General features: G+C 44.9%; 1 protein-coding gene across 1 annotated transcript in view; it reads right to left on the reverse strand.

The window, feature by feature from the left end:
• The window catches only part of LOC145349481 (cilium assembly protein DZIP1-like), a 390,694-nt gene that overhangs the window by 56,948 nt on the left and 313,016 nt on the right, over positions 1–20,730 (reverse strand). Inside the window, exon 13 of the mRNA XM_080198019.1 lies at positions 6,476–6,644. Within this exon, the coding sequence (XP_080054145.1) occupies positions 6,476–6,644 (169 nt within the window). The remainder of the gene's footprint in view (positions 1–6,475; positions 6,645–20,730) is intronic.

A 20,730-nucleotide genomic window follows, 5' to 3' on the forward strand; every position in this document is an offset into this window, starting at 1 on the left:
TGATTGCCCTGTATTCTCCCTCAATCCTTTCTGAATGCCCCAACTGCTCTGATATAGACTTTTCTGCAAGAAGCTTTTCCAGTCAACTTTGGCCAAGTCCTGCCTTACTTAAATAAACTCCGCCTTTCCCCAATCCAAAGCCATCTTTTGCAAGTCATCTTTCTTCTTGTTCATAACAAAATTTGAACTTTTCTGTGTTGACATCATTATTGCTGAAATGTTCCCCCAGTGGCACATTAAATACTTGTCTGGCTTTGTTCCCCAAAACCAGATCCAGCACTGCTCCATCCCTTGTTGGGCTTTCTATAAGAACATAAGAACATAAGAAATAGGAGCAGGAGTAGGCCATCCAGCCCTTCGAGCCTGCCCCGCCATTCAATAAGATCGTGGCTGATCTGTCGCTGCTCAGTTCCACTTTCCCGCCCTCTCCCCATAACCCTTAATCCCCTCTCCTATCAAAAACCCATCAACCCGCGTCTTAAAAATATTTAGCGAGGCAGCCTCCACCACTTCAACGGGCAGAGAATTCCAGAGATTCACCACCCTTTGAGTGAAGAAGTTCCTCCTCAACTCCGTTCTAAACCGCCCCCCTTTTATCTTGAGGCTGTGCCCCCTAGTCCTATTGTCTTTTTTGAGCGGGAAGAGTCTTTCCACCTCTATCCTATCCATCCCATTCATCATCTTATACGTCTCAATGAGATCTCCTCTCATTCTTCTAAACTCTAACGAGTACAAGCCCAGTTTATTCAGCCTCTCCTCATAGCTCAACTATATATCAATACAAAATCTCCCTGAATACATTTCAAGAAATCTGCCCCTCTAAATCCTCTCCCAATTTATGTTAGGGAAGTTGAAGTCCCCTAGTATAATTATCTGGTTTATTATTCTTATGAACCACAATGAATTGTCTCCATATCTGCTCCTTTATTTGGTGCTGACTCTTTGGGGGCGTATAATACATTCCCAGTAATGTGGTTGTCCCTTTTATATTCCTGAGTTTGGACTACAAAGCCGTCTTTGAAGACCCTTCCAAGATATCATTTCTCCTTATTGCAGTAATTAACTGCTTAATTAATAATGCGACGCCACTTACATCCTTCTGTGTCTCATCTAAAGATCCTATACCCCAGCCTTGAGTTGCCAGTTCTGCTCTTGCCTGTCCTGTATGCAAGGAGAAGTCTCACAACACCAGGTTAAAGTCCAACAAGTTTATTAGATAGTAAACCCACAAGGTTTCGGAACGCTGTTCCTTCATCAGGTGAGTGGAAAGTTCTGATCAGAAACAGGGCATATAAAGGCACACACAGTTTACAGAATACTGATTCGAATGCGAGTTTTTACAGCTAATCTGCTATTCAAGTCTTAAAAGTGCAGACAATGTGAGTGGAGGTAGCATTAAGCATAGGTTAAAAAGATGTGTATTGTCTCCAGACAGGACAGCAAGTGAGATGTTGCAAGTTCAGGCAAATCATTGGGTTACAGATAGTGTGACATGAACGGAAGATCCCGGTTGAGGCCGTCCTCGTGTGTGTGGAACTTGGCTATCAGTTTCTGCTCAGCAACTGTGCGCTGTCATATTGTCATGAAGGCCACCTTGGAGAACGTTTACCTGAAGATCAGAGGCCGAATGCGCGTGACCGTGAAGTGTTCGCCAACAGGAAGAGAACAGTCTTGCCTGGTGATTGTCGAGCGGTGTTCATTCATCCGTTGTCGTATCTACCTGATACACTGCAGGAAAGTATGTCCCAAGGCATGGTACATTGGGGAGACCATGCAGATGCTGCGACAACGGATGAATGAATACTGCTCGACAATCACCAGGCAAGACTGTTCCTTTCCTGTTGGCGAACACTTCAGCGGTCACGGGCATTCGGCTCTGATCTTCGAGTAAGCATTCTCCAAGACAGCCTTCACGATACACAACAGTGCAGAGTCGCTGAGCAGAGACTGATAGCCAAGTTCCGCACACATGAGGACGGCCTCAACTGGGCTCTTCGGTTCATGTCACACTATCTGTAACCCAATGACTTGCCTGAACTTGCAACATCTCACTTACTATCCTGTCTGGAGACAATATACATCTCTTTAACCTATGCTTAATGCTACCTCGACTCACATTGTCAGCACCTTTAAGACTTGAATAGCAGATTAGCTGTAAAGACTCACATTCTAATCAGTATTCTGTAAACTGTGTGTGCCTTTATATGCCCTGTTTCTGATCAGAACGTTCCACTCACCTGACGAAGGAACAGCGTTCCAAAAGCTTGTGGGTTTACTATCTAATAAACTTGTTGGACTTTAACCTGGTGTTGTGAGACTTCTTACTGTGTTTACCCCAGTCCAGCGCCAGAATCTCCACATCATGACCTGTACACAAAAAACAGGATAAATCCAACCCATTCAAATAACTGCCATTGATTTATTCCCAATCATGAGTAAAATGATGGAAGGGGGTCATCAATAGTATTTACTCAGCAATAACTTACTCACTAATGCTCACTTTGCACTTTGTCAGGGTCACTGAGGTTCTGCCCACATTGTAGCCTTGAGGTTCAAAAGTCAACAAAGGGGCTGAAGTTTACAGATGGGCTGAGAGCAACTATCCTCATTTTCAAACCTGCATTTGAATTAGTGTGTAATTAAGGAGCCCTAACAAAACTGGACTCAATGGGAATCAGGGGAAAAGCCATCCACTGTTTGGAGTCAAACCTCACTCAAAGGAAGATGGCTGTGGTTGTTGGAGGTCAATCATTTCAGCTCCAGGACGTCACTGCAGGAGTTCCTGAGAGGTGGGGATATTTCCCTCAAGGTCCTCAGTGTAGTGACCTAGGCCCAACAATCTTCATTATTAACCTTCCTTTCATCATAAGGTCAGAAGTGGAGATGTTCGCTGATGATTGCACAATGTTTAGCACCATTTGTGACTCTTCGGATACTGAAGCAATCTATGATCAAATGCAGCAATATCTCAACAATATCCAGGCTTGGGCTGACAAGTGGCAAGTAACATTTGTACCATACAAGTGCTAGACAATGGTCATCTCCAACAAGAGAGAATCTAACCATCACTCTTTGACATTCAATTGTGAAGCCCCACAATTAACCTTCTGGGGGTCACCTTTGATTGAAAACACAGCTGGACGAGCCATATAAATATTGTGACTAAAAGAGCAGGTGAGAGACAATGGCAAGTCACTTACCTCTTAAGAGGCTCCCAGAGCCTGTCCACAATATACAAGGGACAAGGCAGCAACCTTCCATCACACTGCCTGGATGAATACAGTTCCAACAACACTCAAGAAGTTTGTCAGGGGTTTCTCAAGAAGTTTGCGAGGGGGATAGAATATAAAAGCAAGGAGGTCTTGCTGCAACTGTACAGGGCACTGGTGAGGCCGCAACTGGAGTACTGTGTGCAGTTTTGGTCGCTGCATTTGCAAAAGGATATATTGGCCTTGGAGGGAGTGCAGAGAAGGTTCACTAGGCTGATACCGGAGATGAGGGGGCTAGCTTATGAGGAGAGATTGAATAGACTGGGTCTGTACTCGTTGGAGTTTAGAAGGCTGAGGGGGGATCTTATAGAGACATATAAGATAATGAAGGGGCTAGATAGGGCAGAGATAGATTCTTCCCACTTAGAAAAGATAGCAGAACTAGAGGGCACAGCCTCAAGATAAGGGTGGGGCAGTTTAGATCGGAGTTGAGGAGGAACTTCTTCACTCAAAGGGTGGTGAGTCTCTGAAATTCTCTGCCCATTGAAGTGGTGGAGGCTACCTCGCTGAATATATTTAAGTCATGGGTAGATAGGTTTCTGATAGACAAGGGAATTAAGGGTTCTGGAGAGAAAGCTGGAAAGTGGAACTGATCCACTTCAGATCAGCCATGATCTTGTTGAATGGCGGGGCAGGCTCGAAGGGCTAGATGGCCTACTCCTGCTCCTATTTCTTATGTTCTTATGACACCATCCAGGACAAAGTAGCCTTTTTGATTGGCATTCTCTATTTACATATTCACTCCCTTCATGACTGGTGCAGAATAGTAGCATTGTGTACCATCTACAAAATGCACTGCAGGAGCCAAGGCTCCTTAAACAGCATCTTCCAAATCCAGAATCATTACTATTTAGAAGAATAAGGCAATGGATAGATAGGAGCATCACCATCTGCAAGTTCGCCACTTGCCACCCTGACTCAAAAATATGTAATTGTTCCCTTACTGTCACTGGTCAAGATCCTAGATCTCCCTCCCAAACAGCACTGTGGATAAACCTACACCTCATGGACTGCAGCGGTTCAAGAAGAAGGTTCACTACCTTCTCAAGGGCAATTAAGGATGAGCAATGGATTCTGGCCTAACCAATGAAGCCCACATTCTTTGAATGAATAAAAAAAATCTGCTGAATATTACAAGTAGGTGGAAGATTTTTTAGGTTTCTTTTTATATTAACTGCCATTTGTAGGGTGGCATGATGGCACAGTGCTTAGCACTGCTGCCTCACAATGCCAAGGACCTGGGTTCTATTCTGGCCTTGGGTGACCATGTGGAGTTTGTATGTTTTCTCTATTTCTTTGTGAATTTCCTCCAGGTGCTTTGGTTTTCCCCCACAGTCCAGAGATAAGTAGGTTAGGCTGATTGGCCTTGCTAAATTGCCCCTCTATGTAGCAAGATGTGTAGGTTAGGTAGATGTGGGGGTTGGAGGGGTGGGTGCGGTGGTTAAGGGGATATGGAGAGGTGTGAGCTTAGGTGGGGTGCTGTTTCAGAGAGTTGGTGCAGACTCAAATGCCCAACTGGCCTTCTTCATCTATGGGGGCTGAGCCTGAATGGGGCCATGATAAGGGAGCAGTGCGGGGCAGAAGCAGATCTGATGGGGACTATGCAGGGGGTGTCTGATGGGAGGGCTATGTGACAGCAGGGTTGTGCAGGGGGTTTCATGCAGGGGTGGATCATGATGGGGGTCCATGTCGCGGGTCATCATCGAGGGCATGTTGGATGATGTGATGGGGGCATGTCAGGGGACATGATGGGGGCATCAGACGACATGATGGGGGCATGTCGGGGAACATGATGGGGGCATATCGGGGACATGATGGGAGCAGGTCAGGGGACGTAATGGGGGCATGTCAGGGGACATGTTGGGGGCATGTCAGAGGACATGATGGGACCATGTTGGGGGACATAATGGGGTCATAAAGGGAGCATGTCGGGGGTATAATAGGAGCATATCGGGGGACATGATAGGTGTTTGTCGAGAGATATGATGGGGGCATGTCGGGGGACATGATGGGGAACTCATTGTGAGGGCCCTATTTCGGCGACCCATGTCAGGGAGGGGATAGGGGAACATGCTGCTAAGAGTTGGGGAGAGGGATCCTGATGTCCATGGCAGAGGAAGGGGTCTCCCAGTGTACTGAGAGATCTGGGCACACTTGCAAAACAATGCTCAAGCACTCTGAAGCCAGGCTCGGTGGTGTGTTCACCCAGCTTCCCCCCTCAGTACTAACACAAAACTCCACTCTCTAAAAGAGTGACTGACTGTGGGACAATTGTAGTGTGGAGCATACCTGAGAGACCATTTTCTGAGAGACTGTTTTCTCACTGTAATGACACTAATGGGGCAGCAATGTGGTACAATGGTTAGCACTGCTGCCTCACAATGCCAGGGACCTGGGTTCGATTCCTGGCTTGGGTCAATGTGTGAAGTTTGCACGTTCTCCCCGTGTCTGTGGGGATTTCCTCTAGGTTCACTGGTTTCCGCCAACAGTCTGAAAGGCATATTGGTTGGGTGCATTAACCATGCTAAATTCTCCTTCAGTGTACCTGAACAGGTGCCAGAGTGTGGCGAGTTGGGGATTTTCATAGTAACTTCATTGCAGTGTCAATGTAAGCCTACTTGTTATTAATAAATAAACTTTACTTTTACTTCTTACACTCACTTTTGTTCTGGGAAAAGTCCGAACCTGGTGTCCGTTCTGGTTACATGTTACATGTGCTTTCTGGGGGAGGGTAAAATCAGAACAGAGGTGAGGCCTAATCGCTTTCTCATATTCTCACTTTGTTAGTCATATTTTCCTCTTCACTTCCCCACTCAAGTATTTGACTTCTCCCATCTGACATGCATCATACATCTCCTTTCCTTAGAATCTATTTGAATAAACTAACAATTAAAAATTTCAAAAGAATTAAGTGTTTTTGAAGTCGTTGAATCAAAATAGTAATTAAACATTCAGATTCACTGTAACATAATAGAACAGAATCACTACAGTGCAGAAGAAGACCAATCGTTCCATCACGTTTGCACCAATTCTCTGAGATAGCATCTTACCAAGGCCCATCCTCTGCCCTAACTTCATATATTTATCCCACTAATCCTCATAACCTATGCACATAACTTGCATATTCTTTGTACTGCAAAAAATCCAACATTTTTTCATATTCACTGTAGGAAAAAAGTTAAGGTACAGGATACAACAAGTCTTACTTTTTAAATGACAAAGATTGTCTTTTCCTTTAATCGTATCCTCAACCTTGCGTGACAAGCTTTCACGGAAGAGGAAAAAGTCTGGAAATGCTTTTGATTTTTCTTCCCTGTCAGAATCGACGATATCCAGAATTCTTGTAAGCTGGCCTTCAGAGATGCCTTGAACATTCTAGGAATTAAGTGTTCCATAATATTAATGAAAAAAAAAGAACTCTGAATACTTTCTGACTAAAATTATTCACTACTCCACTCATAAATTAAATATTGTACAAGCTGGTAATCTTGTGGCAAATACATTGTCGAGGTGAAATTATTCTTACTGTAAAGGTTGAGTTAAATATATTCAGCTGAAATAGAAGCTAAAGTATTTGTCTTGTTTTGAAATTAAAGGCACAAATGTTGAACTTTAATTTGCCTGCTGGCTGGAAGTGTTAGTGCATGAGGATTGCTTAAAAACAATGCAGATTGAATGCTCAAGCAATATTACCAGAAGTATGCTGTTAATTGGTTACATTTTACTAGATCAAGCAACGAAGTGAACAAATTCTCTCGGAAATGAAAAGACAGCACAAAAGATCTTCTGATCATGATAGAACACAAGAGAGAATATTTTACTGAATCCATGGGCATGCCACCAATGTGGTACTAAAATTCAACCAGTTGTGGAAAACCATCATACTAAAGGGTAATCGGGATTATATTAGAAATGCTGGAAAGATATTCCAAACTTGGTGGAATCAAAGTCTTCTGGATTGAAAAGATTGAGTATGTGGACCTTAAGAAAGAGGATGTGTTGGAACTTTTAAATTCTATCAAGATAGATAAGTCGCCGGGACCGGATGGGATGTACCCCAGGTTACTGTGGGAGGTGAGGGAAGAGATTGCAGAGCCCCTGGCGATGATCTTTGCGTCATCGATGGAGACAGGAGAGGTTCTGGAGGATTGGAGGATTACGGATGTGGTTCCTATTTTCAAGAAAGGGAACAGAGATAGCCCAGGAAATTACCAACCGGTGAGTCTGACCTCAGTGGTTGGTAAGTTGATGGACAGGACACTGAGGAATAGGATTTATGAACATTTAGAGAAGTTTAGTATGATCAGAAATAGTCAGTACGGCTTTGTCAAGGGCAGGATGTGCCTTACGAGCCTAGTTGAGTTCTTTGAAAATGTGTATGAACACATTGACGAAGGAAGAGCGGTGGATGTGGTTTACATGGACTTCAGCAAGGCGTTTGATAAGGTCCCCCGTGCAAGACTTTTTGAAAAGATGAGAGGGCATGGGATCCAAGGGGCTGTTGCCTTGTGGATCCAGAACTGGCTTGCCTGCAGAAGACAGAGAGCGGTTGTGGATGGGTCTTTTTCTGCATGGAGGTTGGTCACCAGTGGAGTGCCCCAGGGATCTGTTCTAGGACCCTTGCTGTTTGTCATTTTCATAAGTGACCTGGATGAGGAGGTGGAGGGATGGGTTAGGAAGTTTGCCGACGACACGCAGGTTGGTGGTGTTGTGGATAGTCTGGAGGGATGTCAGAAGTTGCAGCGAGACATAGATAGGATGCAAGACTGGGTGGAGAAGTGGCAGATGGACTTCAAAGCGGATAAATGTGTAGTGGTCCATTTTGGCAGGTCCAGTGGGATGAAGGAGTACAATATCAAGGGTAGGAGTCTTAGCAGTGTTGAGGAGGAGAAGGACCTTGGGGTCCGGGTCCATTGGACTCTTAAATCGGCCTCGCAGGTGGAAGATGTGGTCAAAAAGGCATATGGTGTGCTAGCCTTAATTAACCGAGGGATTGAGTTTAGGAGTTGGGAGGTAATGCTGAAACTTTATAAGACCCTTGTCAGGCCCCACTTGGAGTACTGTGCGCAGTTCTGGTCGCCTCACTACAAGAAGGATGTGGAAGCTATTGAGAGGGTGCAGAGGAGATTTACAAGGATGTTGCCTGGATTGGGAGGTATGCCTTATGAAGATAGTTTGAGGGAGCTAGGACTGTTCTCCCTGGAGAGATGAAGATTGAGAGGCGACCTGATAGAGGTTTATAAAATGTTGAGAAGTATAGATAGGGTGGATTCTCAGAGGCTATTTCCCAGGGCTGAAATGGTCGCTCTGAGAGGACGCAGGCTTATGGTACTGGGGAGCAGGTACAGAGGAGATGTCAGGGGTAAGTTTTTCATTCAGAGGATGATGAGTGAGTGGAATCGGCTGCCATCAGTGGTGGTAGAGGTGAACTCGCTGGGGTCTTTTAAGAGACTTCTGGATGAGTACATGGGATTTAATGGGATTGAGAGTTATACATAGGCCTGGTAGGTATGGATATGATTGGCGCAACTTGTGGACCGAAGGGCCTGTTTGTGCTGTAGTGTTCTATGTAAAGTGCTAAAGTGAGAAACAAGCATCAATAAGTCGATCCTGCCTTACAGTGAGGCTTGTTTTTATGCCTGACCTAATACGTAGCACCCAAGACTGTACAATACCTCAACTGCAATACAACTGAAGTCAAGTAATAAGTTTACCATTGCTTCCTTGTGTCTTTATTTCAAGTCAGAGAAGCACAAAAGAATGTAGTGGCAGTAGAGCACAGTATAGTGATTGACACTGCTCTCGGTAGCAAGGACTGAGAGTCCAAACAGCTATGTTACCTGCTTGGTACCAAAGTTCAGGACATCTTCTCAGGGTTGGAGAGGAACTAATGGTTTGAGGGGGAGGATCCAGTGGTCACAGCCCAACAACATAGGCAAGGTGAGGAAGGAGGTTCTGCATAATCACCCAATTAAAGCCAAAATGTTCTGGCCCTTCCCAACAGCAGAGCCTTCCAATCCTGCTACTGGCAAACCACATCATGGGTTTTCCAGATCTGGAGGGTGCAAGCCACAGAAAAAGCTATTGACATTCACAGAGCCAGAAGATACAGTCACTCGTCAATGGTGGGCCACTGTTACAAAACTTGCAGCAGGGAGGGGAAAGTTCCATCCAAAGAAGCAGAACCTCAAAGGTAAACATTTATGGATGATTATTACCTGAACCATGTGCAAACTGACATAGTACAAATAATGTTAGAAAATTTGACAATGTGGCTCAAAGGCTGGTTGATCCAAGGTATGGAGGAGTTTTTCTAGAGGTTGAGTAAAATGGCAAAGCAGGCTCAATGGGCTGAATGGCCTACTTCTGCTCTTGTATCTTATGGTCTTAGTGGGGATAAGGGATCAAATTTTGGAAGATGTAATAAAACGAAGAGTGGAGACAAAGCACGGGAGAAAGGTACTAATATGGAAAATGATAAAGAGATAATGACAGGAAGTGACAGAGAGTAGAAAGTTAAGAATAAATCAACAGATAATACAAGAATAATAAAGGACAAAATTAAGAGGTCTGTATCTAAAAGCACAGAGCATTCAAAACAAAAAAGATCAACTGATGGTGCATTTAGAAATTAATAAGTGCGATATGAATTTGATTTGATTTATTATCGTCACATGTATTAACATACAGTGAAAAGCATTGTTTCTTGCGCACTATACAGACAAAACATACCATTCGGGAAGGAAACAAGAAAGTGCAGAATGTAGTGTTACAGTCTAGCTAGGGTGTAGAGAAAGATCAACTTAATGCAAGGTAAGTCATTCAAATGTCTGACAGTAGCAGGGAAGAAGCTATTCTTGAGTCGGTTGGTACATGATCTCAGATTTTTGTATCATTTTCCCAAAGAAAGAAGGTGGAGTTGAGGGGGTTGAACTATGAGGAGAGGCTGAATAAACTAGGCTTGTACTTGTTAGAGTTTAGAAGAATGAGGGGAGATCTCATTGAGACATATGATGAATGGGATGGATAGGATAGAGGTGGAGAGGCTCTTCCCGCTCAGAAAGGACAGTAGGACTAGAGGGCACAGCCTCAAGATAAAGGTGGGGGCAGTTTAGAATGGAGTTGAGGAGAAACTTCTTCACTCAAAGGGTAGTGAATCTCTGGAATTCTCTGCCCGTTGAAGTGGTGGAGGCTGCCTCGCTAAATATATTTAAGACGCGGGTTGATAGGTTTTTGATAGGCAAGGGGATTAAGGGTTATGGGGAGAGGGCGGGAAAGTGGAACTGAGCCACGACAGATCAGCCATGATCTTATTGAATGGCGGGGCAGGCTAGAAGGGCTAGATGGCCTACTCCTGCTCCTATTTCTTATGTTCTTATGTTCTTATGGAAGAGAGAATGTCCGGAGTGTGTGAGCTGCTTTGCTGAGGCAGTGGGAAGTGCAGGCAGAGTCAATAGATGGGAGGCTGATTTGCGTGAAGAATTGGGCTACATTCACAACCTTTCGTTGTTCCTTGCCGTCTTGCACAGAGCAGGAGCTATACCAAGCTGTGACATAATCAGAAAGAATGCATTCTACGTTGCATTTCTAAAAGTTGGTGAGAGTCATAGCTAACATGCTAAATTTCCTTAGTCTTCTGAGAAAGTAGAGGCATTGGTGGGCTTTCTTAACAATAGTGTCAGCATGGGGGGACCAGGACAGGTTGTTGGTGACCTGGACACTAAAAACTTGAAGCTCTCACCCCTTTCTACTTCATTCCTGTTGATGTAGACAGGGACATGCTCTCCTTTATGCTTTTTGAAATCTATGACAATCTCCTTTGTTTTGTTGACATTGAGGGAGAGATTGTTGTTGCCGCACCAGTTCACCAGATTCTCTTTCTCATTCCTGTACTCTGTCTTGTCATTGTTTGAGACCCGACCCACTACGGTGGTATCGTCAGCAAACTTGAAAATTGAATTGGACAAGACTTTGGCCACGCAGTCATAGATGTGTAAGGAGTATAAGAGGGGATTGAAAACACAACCTTGTGGGGCACCCTTGTTAAGGATGATCGTGGAGGGGGTATTGTTTCCTATCCTTACTGATTGTGGTCTGTGAGTTAGGAAATTCAGGACTTGTCGCATAGGAAGACCCAGGTCATAGAGTTTGGAGATGAGTTTCTTGGGAATAATAGTGTTGAAAGCTGAGCTATTGTCAATAAATAGGACTCTGACATAGGTGTTCTTGTTATCGAGGTGTTCCAGGTTGAGTGCAGGGCCAGGGAAATGGCATCTGCTGTGGACCTGTTGCAGCAGTAGGCAAACTGGAGTGGATCCAGTAGTCAAGGAGGCTGGAATTGATTCGTGCCATGACCAGCCTTTCGAAGCACTTCATAATGATAGATGTCATAGCCACCGGCCGATAATCATTAAGGCACGCTGCTCGGTTTATCTTAGATACCGGGATGACGGTCATCTTCTTGAAGCAGATAGGGACCTCAGATTGTTGGAAAGAGAGGTTGAAGATGTCTGTGAATACCCGCGCCAGCTGATCTGCACAGGGTCTGTATGCTCAGCCGGGTACCCTATCCGGGCCAGTCACTTTCTGTGGGTTGACTTTCAAGAAGGTTGCTTTGACATCTGCAATGGTGACTCCCAGGTACCGGTTCAGCCAGGGCTTCCAGGGTGGAGGACATGCTCTCACTAACCTCTTGCTCAAAACGGGCATAGAATGCACTGAGCTCATCGGGGAAGAGTGCATTAGAGCCAGTGATTTTACATGCCTTCATCTTGTAGCCTACTATGTCTTACAGACTTTGCCATCATTGGTGTGGCTAGCCTGGGATTCTAGCTTGGTCCGGTACTGTCTTTTGGCACCTTTGATGGATCTCCTTAGATCGTATCTCGCTTTCTTGTGTTGTCTGACTTGAATGCCTCAGACCTGGACTTCAGCAAGCAGTGAATATCCCTGTTCATCCATGAGTTCCAGTTGGGGGACACACAGATTTGCTTCTTTGGCACACAGTCTTCTACACACTTACTAATGAAGTCAGTTACTGTAGTGGCGTATTCATTCAGGCTGGTCGCAGAGTTTTTAGCTTTGAGTCAAGATGTCACTAGCCAGAGTTGATAGCCACTATAGAGACATGGCTACAGGATGACATAGATTGGGATCTGAACATTGAAGGGCATGTGACATTTAGGAAGATTAGGAAGTTACAGACAAGTGGAGGGTTGGCTGTGTTAATTAATTATGGTATTAGCACATGAGAGAAGTTTAGGAAACCAGGATACAGAAGCAGTTCGGGTTGTGATGAGAAATTACTTGTGGGAGTGATGTACAGGCCTCCTAATAGTAACTAATGTCGGACAGAGTATAAAAAAAGAGAGAATGGGGGTTATCAGAAAAGTATGCAAGAATCATTGGAGATTTTAATCAATCCGTATACATTGGAAAAATCAGAGGGTAAAGGTAATGTAGATGAAGAATTCACAGACAATATTGAGGATGATTTCTTGGAAAAGCATGTTCTGATGAAAACCAGAAAGAACAAATAATAAAGAAAATTACAGCATAGGAACAGGCCTTTGGCCCTCCAAGCTTGCACCGACCATGCTGCATAACTGAACGAAAACTCCCTATTCTTCCGGGGATCACATCCCTCTATTCCCATCCTATTCACGTATTTGTCAAGATGTCACAATCGTATTTGCTTCCACTACCTCCCTCGGCAATGAGTTCCAGGCACCCACCACCCTCTGTGTAAAAAACCTGCTAAAAGTAGGTCACACTTGATAAGGAATTGTGCAATGAGATGAAGACACCCTTAGGTAGCAGCGAACATATGATTGAATTTTACATTCAATTTTACAGAGAGAAAAGTGCATCCAAAACTAGTATTTTAAACATAAATAAGGGTAATTATGAGGGCACTAAAGCAGAGCTAGCTAAAGTGAAATAGTAAATAGAAATATGGAAAGATAGAGTATGGAGTAAGAAAAGGCTATTTGGCCGTTTGAGCCTGCTCTGCCATTCATTATGATCATGGCTTATCAACTCAATAGCCTGATCCTGCCTTACCCCCCATATCCTTTAATCCCCTTTTCCCCAAGAGCTATACCTAACTCCTTGAAAGCATTAAACATTTTGGCCTCAACTGCTTCCTGTGGTAGTGAATTCCATGGGCTTACCACTCTCTAGGTGAAGAAATTTCCCTTCATCTCTGTCCTAAAAGGTTTACCCTGTATCCTTGGACTATGACCTGAGATAATAAACCTGGCCAGGTCATCAAAGTTGAATTGGGGGAACATGTAGCGAACAGTGACCATGGCCGCAATTCTCCCAAAAGTGCTGAATTGGCAGGAAAACTGTTTTGTCAGTTCAACTTCTCACTCAAATCTCCCCACTCTGTGCACTGCAGAGATCACAATTGTCAATATCATTAAAAACCCGGGGGGGGGGGGGGGTGGGGAGGTGGGGTCTATTCACACTGGAGTCTGACCAATGACCCTGATCTGTCAAACTCTCTGTTTGCTGGCCAGATCGCTGGCCAGCCCAGGACCCCTGCAGTGCTGCCCCTCCAGTCCCTTCCCACCCCCCACCCCACATGTCCCAGTCGTGGCTCCCATAACAATTCCCGGGTCAGTCCTGACCTCCCGCCCCACAACACCAGGTTAAAGTCCAACAGGTTTATTTGGTAGCAAACACCACTAGCTTTCGGGGCTCTGCCCTTTCATCAGGTGAGTGGAGAGTTCTGATCACAAACAAGGCATAGAAAGGCACACACTCAGTTTACAGAATACTGATTAGAATGCGAGTCTTTACAGCTAATCAAGTCTTAAAGGTGCAGACAATGTGAGTGGGGACAGCATTAAGCATTAAACATAAAGGCATGTATATTGTCTCCAGACAGGACAGTAAGTGAGATGTTGCAAGCCCAGACAAGTCATGGGGGTTACAAATAATATGACATGAAACCAAGATCCCAGTTGAGGCTGTCCTCACTGTAAAAACTCGCATTCTAATCAATATTCTGTAAACTGAGTGTGTGCCTTTAAATGCCCTGTTTGTGATCAGAACTCCCCACTCACCTGACGAAGGGGCAGAGCCCCGAAAGCTAGTGGTGTCTGCTACCAAATACACCTGTTGGACTTTATCCTGGTGTTGCAAGACTTCTTAGTGTGTTTACCCCAGTCCAACACCAGCATCTCCACATCATGCCCCTGCCCCAGAGCAGCCCACTGTCCAGCCCACCCCCTCCTAGCAATGGTGATTCCGTAAACTTTTGGATACTGATGGAAAAGGGCAAGTGTTGTCCTAGCGTTAAGGTGCTAAATGGGGGAAGACTAAGTACAATCAGATTTGGCAGGATTTAAAGGCTGTTGTTTGGGAGAGGCTGTTTGAGGGCAAATCCACACTTGGTACGTGGGAGTCTTTTAAGGAGCAGTTGATCAGAATGCAGGACAGACATGTGCCTATGAAAAGGAAAGGCAGGATTCAGGAACCATGGATGACCAGGGAAATTGTTAGTCTAGTCAAAAAGAACAAGGATGCATACATGAGGTCTAGGCAACTGAAAACATTTGAAGCATTTGAAGATTACAGGGAAAGTAGAAAAGAGCTCAAACAGGAGCTAAGAGGGCAAGAAGAGGTTACAAAATGTCCTTGGCAGACAAGACTAAGGAGAATTCCAAGGCATTTTATACATATATTAGGAACAAGTGAGTAGCTAGAGAAAGAGTTGGACCCCTTAAGGACAAAGAAGAGAAACTATGTGTAGAATCAAAGGAAGTGGGTGAGATCCTTAATGAGTACTTTGCATCGGTATTCACAAAGGACAGGGATATGTCAATTGATGGTATCTTGGAGGGGTGTGTAAACTCTTTAGAACAAGTCATCATTACAAGGGAAGAAGGTGAATTAAAAAACATTAAAGTAGACGAATCCCCAGGGTCAGATGGCATCTATCCCAGATTATTGAGGAAGACAAGAAATTAAGTTGCTGGGCTTCTAACAGAAATCTTTGTTTCTTCGTTGGCCACTGGTGAGATACCAGAGGATTGGAGGATGGCCAATGTTGTCCCGTCATTTAAGAAGGGTAGCAAGGAATACCAGGGTAATTATAGGCCAATGAGCTTGACGTCAGTGAGAGTGAAAATGTTGGAGAAGATTCTTTAGAATAAGATCTATACATATTTGGAACTGAATGGTCTTGTTAGCAACAGACAGAATGGTTTTGTATATGGGAGGTCATGTCTCACTAAGTTAATTGAGTTTTTTTGAGGAGGTGACAAATATTACTGATGAGGGAAGGCTGTTTACATGGACTTTAGTAAGGCATCTAACAAGGTCCCTCATGGCAGGCTGGTGCAAAAGATTAAATCTCATGGGATCAGGGGTGAACTAGCCAGATGGATTCAGAACTGGCTTGGCCATGGAAGACAGGGGATAGCCATGGAAGTGTGTTTTCTGAATGGATGTCTATAACTAATGGTGTTCTGCACATATCAGTGCTGGGACCTCTGCTGTTTGTAATATATATAAATGACTTGGAAGAAAATGTAGCTGGTCTGATTAGCAAGTTTGTGGATGATACTATGATTGGCAGAGCTGTGGATAGTGATGAAGATTGTCAGAGAATACAGCACGATACAGATAGACTGGAAAATTGGGTGGAGAAATAGTAGATGGAATTTAATCCAGAGAAATGCAGGGTGATGCATTCTGGTAGATCCAATTCAGACAGGAGCTATCAAATAAATGGCTGAATAATCAGGAACATAGACACACAGAGAGATCTGGGAAAACAGGTCCACAGGTCCTTAAAAGTGGCAGCACAGGTGGAAAAAGTGGTGAAGAAAGCATATGGCATGTTTGCCTTCATTGGACAGACACTAAGTATGAAAATTGGCAAATTATGTCATAATTGTATAAATTGTTGGTTAGGCCACATTTGGAATCCTGTGTCCAATTTTTGTCACCACTCTATCAGAAGGACATGGAGGCTTTGGAGAGAGTGCAGAAAAGGTTTACCAGGGTGTTGCTTGTTATGGAGGTATTAACTTTGGGGAGAGATTAAATAAAATGGGATTATTCTCCCAAGAAAGATGGAGGCTGAGGAGTGACATGATAGAACAACATAGAACATAGAACATTACAGCGCAGAACAGGCCCTTCGGCCCACGATGTTGCGCCAACCAGTTAAAAAACAATGACCCACTAACCTAAACCAATCCCTTTTCGTCCATAAACCTATCCACGGATCTCTTAAACGCCCCCAAACTAGGCGCATTTACAACCGCAGCAGGCAGGACATTCCAATCCCTCACCACCCTCTGGGTAAAGAACCTACCCCTGACATCTGTCCTATAACTACCCCCCCTTAATTTAAAGCCATGCCCCCTCGTGCTAGCTTTCTCCATCCGAGGAAAAAGGCTATCACTGTCCACCCTATCTAAACCTCTAATCATCTTATATGTTTCAATAAGATCCCCTCTTAGCCGCCTTCTTTCCAGCGAAAACAACCCCAAATCTCTCAGTCTCTCCTCATAGGACCTCCCCTCCATACCAGGCAACATCCTGGTAAACCTCCTCTGCACCCTCTCCAAAGCCTCCACATCCTTCCTGTAATGTGGGGACCAGAACTGCACTCAGTACTCCAAGTGCGGCCGCACCAGAGTTGTGTACAGTTGCAACATGACGCTGCGACTCCTAAATTCAATCCCCCTACCAATAAACGCCAAGACACCATATGCCTTCTTAACAACCTTATCTACTTGATTCCCAACTTTCAGGGATCTATGTACACATACACCTAGATCCCTCTGTTCATCCACACTATTCAAAGTCCTCCCGTTAGCCCTATACTCAACACATCTGTTATTCCTACCAAAGTGAATTACCTCACACTTCTCCGCATTAAACTCCATCCGCCACCTCTCGGCCCAGCTCTGCAACCTGTCCAAGTCTTCCTGCAAACTATGACACCCTCACAATCTACCACACCTTCGACTTTGGTGTCATCAGCAAATTTACTAATCCACCCAACTATACCCTCATCCAGATCATTAATAAAAATTACAAACAGCAGTGGCCCCAAAACAGATCCCTGAGGCACACCACTCGTAACCGAACTCCATGACGAATATTTACCATCAACCACCACTCTCTGTCTCCTATCTGCTAGCCAATTCCTGATCCAATTTCCTAGATTACCCTCAATCCCATACATCTGCATTTTCTGCAGAAGCCTGCAGAAGTTATGAGAGGTATAGATTGGGTGAACAGTTAGAAGCCTTTTCCCAGGGCAGAAATAACAATGACAAGGGGGCACAAGTTCAAGACAAGGGGAAAACGATTATGTGGAAATGTGCGGAGAAGATGTGGTGGGGCCCAGAATGCACTATCAAGTGAGGTGATTGAGGCAGTTACCTTGGCCATATTTAAGGCTTATCTTGATAGGCATATGAACAAATGGGGAATAGAGGGATATAAGCAGTTGGTTTAGATAGGACAACGTGATTGGCGCAGGCTTGGAGGGCCAAAGGGCCTATTCCTGTGCTGTGCTGTACTGTTCTTTGGTGATCCCTGGTTCTGGACATTCCCACCATTGGGAATATCCTTCCTGCGTCCACCCTGTCTAGTCCTCATTCTTATAAACTGAGTGAATATAATCCAAATCGATTCAATTTCTTCTCGTACGTCTGTCCCTTTATTCCAGGAATCAGTCTGGTAAACCTTTGCTGCACTCCCTCCATAGCAATAACATCCTTCTTCAGATAAAAAACCAAAACTGCACACAATATTTCAGGTGTGGTCTCACCAAAACCTTGCATGACTATAGCAAGACATCCATGCTCCTGTACTCAAATCCTCTCACGATAAATGCCAATGTACCATTTGCTTGCATCACTGTGCCGAGGTTCAGTGGGTGACCTCAGACTATGTCTGCAATCTTTGTCCAGATTTGCCTGGTGAGTGAGGCTGGAGGAGAACCTTCAGTGAAGTATTACTAAACTGTGAGGCCACCTGAGGTCTTCCTATTGCCATTTCTGCTGCAAGCTTCAGTCTAGTTCCTTGGCAGAAGGCAACAGTCAGGCAGAGACTGTTTCAGAGCAGGTTGCAGTGAATGCAGGACTGGCAACACTTTAGGATGCCATGACCAACTATGGCATCATTACATCACTTGACACCATCTTAGAAGCCTCACTTTTCACCTCTGCTGTTCATTTAGCTGGCCCAGGTGCTTTCCTTAAGTTAATTTTTGAAACTTTATTCGTTGAATGTGGGCATCACTGGGTGGGCCAGGATTTGTTGTCCATCCGCTAATTACCCTTGAACTGAATTTCAGAACCACATGTAGGATAGGCCAGGTAACGACACCAGACTTCCTTTCTTAACGGGCATGAGTGAACTAGATGTGATTTTAAAACAATTGGCAATAGTTTCATGGTCATTATTAGACTTTTAGGTTCCAAAGCATTGCACCAGGTCTCTGGATTAATATTTCAGTGACAATACCTCTATGCCACTGCCTCCCTGGCTAGATGTCGTAAGATTGCATGTAATTGGCTGTTGAACAGCGACTGCCAAGACGTGCAGCCTTGCTTGCAAAATCTAACCAATATTTTTGGACTTCTGGGTCAGGCACAAAGCAAATAAAAATTCTGGAATGCAAACACTTGCATTTGTAACCGTAGCTGTAGATTTGAACAACAGGTGAAACTTGGCATCTCATGCTGCTACAATGCAATTGTAACACATTTGGTACATTCCGCTAACTAGAGGATGCTGTAAAACCAAAAAATGTTTTACCTACCATACAAAATAGTAATGTGGCTTATTTGCTAGCGCGCTGCCAAGAACATAGGCCACAGATCCCAATGAATGACAGATTTTTTCAAACAACATGTCCCTTTGGTTGTTTGCAATAGGTAAAGTACTCATTGTGCTCAACAAGCCCATGCTTGCCAAATTCAGAAAATAATATCAAACATCAGGGGTGGGATTTTATGGCCTTGCTTGTCCCGCAACCCCAACAAACGTAAAATCCCACCAAAGGTCAACGGACATTTCCATTGTCCACCCTTTACCCACTCTGATTCTGTGGTGAGTAGAGCAGTAAAATTCCATCCTATATGTGATTCAATGATTGGATAGCTTGCTGAATAATCTCAAATGTGCTAAGAATTATACTAACGACTAATTTATTATACAGTGAAAACAGAAAATGCTGTAAAATCGCAGCATGTCTGACAGCATCTGTGGAAAGAAAACAGAGTTAATGGGGGCGATTCTCCCATCACGAGCCGCAACTTTTCTGGTGGGTTGCCCTTTTCTGGGATTTGCGCATGCGCCAAGAACACATTCACATCTCCCAGAGTTGGAGAACAGTTGGAGTCCAGACCGTGCTAGAAACTGGCAGGAAGACAGATAAGTGATTTGAATCTTTTTTTAATGTAGTTTAAATATGTTTAGCATTTCATTATTGAGAACTTACTGGTCCTGATTGAATCGCCCACCCCGCCAGGAGTACTTCATTCCGGCGGAGTTTAAGAGTAGCTCCCCACGTTCGAGGAACCAACAAGAGACTATGCCAGAATGAAGCGGGAGGGGCAACTGGGGACCCCCAAGGGGGCCAGGAGGCAGGGGTGGTGCCCCTGGGCATGGCTACCCTGGCAGTGCCAGCCTGTGCCCCCTGGCAAAATGCCCATGCCCAGGGGGTACCTTGGCACTGCCCATCCGGCATCAGGCAGTGCCAAGGGGATAGAGCCTATTGTGGGTGGGGTTGTGGGGTTCCTGTTGCCACTCTGCATGGGGATCGGTCTGGGCAGAAAGAAGGCTAGTGAACGGGGTGGGTTGGGGAGGAGTGGTGATTTGTCAGTGAGTGGGGGGGGGGGCGGGGGGGGCCTGCCTCCCGGAGGGGGGGGTCTGACTCTGGGGAATGGCGGGGGGGGGGTGTCAGTGGGTGGGGGAGCTGGGCGGGTCCTCCCGAGGTGAGAGGGCTGGAGGGATCGCCACTGCTGGGTGCAGAGGGCTGGACATCAGGGTGCTCCAGGGTGGGGGGATAGGGCTGGCCCAGGAATTGTTGGGGGGCCGTGATCAGGCTGTAGGGGCTGTAGACAGTGAGGATGGATGTTACAGTTTGCAGAGGGACATAGATAAGCTGCAGGGCTGGGCTGAGAGGTGGCAAATGGAGTTTAATGCGGAAAAGTGTGAGGTGATTCACTTTGGTAAGAGTAACAGGAGTACAGAATATAGGGCTAATGGAAGGACTCTTGGTAGTGTCGACGAGCAGAGAGATCTCAGTGTACATGTGCATAGATCCCTGAAAGTTGGCACCCAGGTTGATAAGGTTGTTAAGAAGGTGTACGGTGTGTTAGCTTTTATTGGTAGAGGGATTGAATTTCGGGGCTGTGAGGTCATGTTGCAACTGTACAAAACTCTGGTGCGGCCGCACTTGGAGTATTGCATACAGTTC

Source organism: Carcharhinus amblyrhynchos, chromosome 10 (genome assembly GCF_965287045.1).
Source record: "Carcharhinus amblyrhynchos chromosome 10, sCarAmb.v2.hapA, whole genome shotgun sequence".
Lineage (NCBI taxonomy): Eukaryota > Metazoa > Chordata > Chondrichthyes > Carcharhiniformes > Carcharhinidae > Carcharhinus > Carcharhinus amblyrhynchos.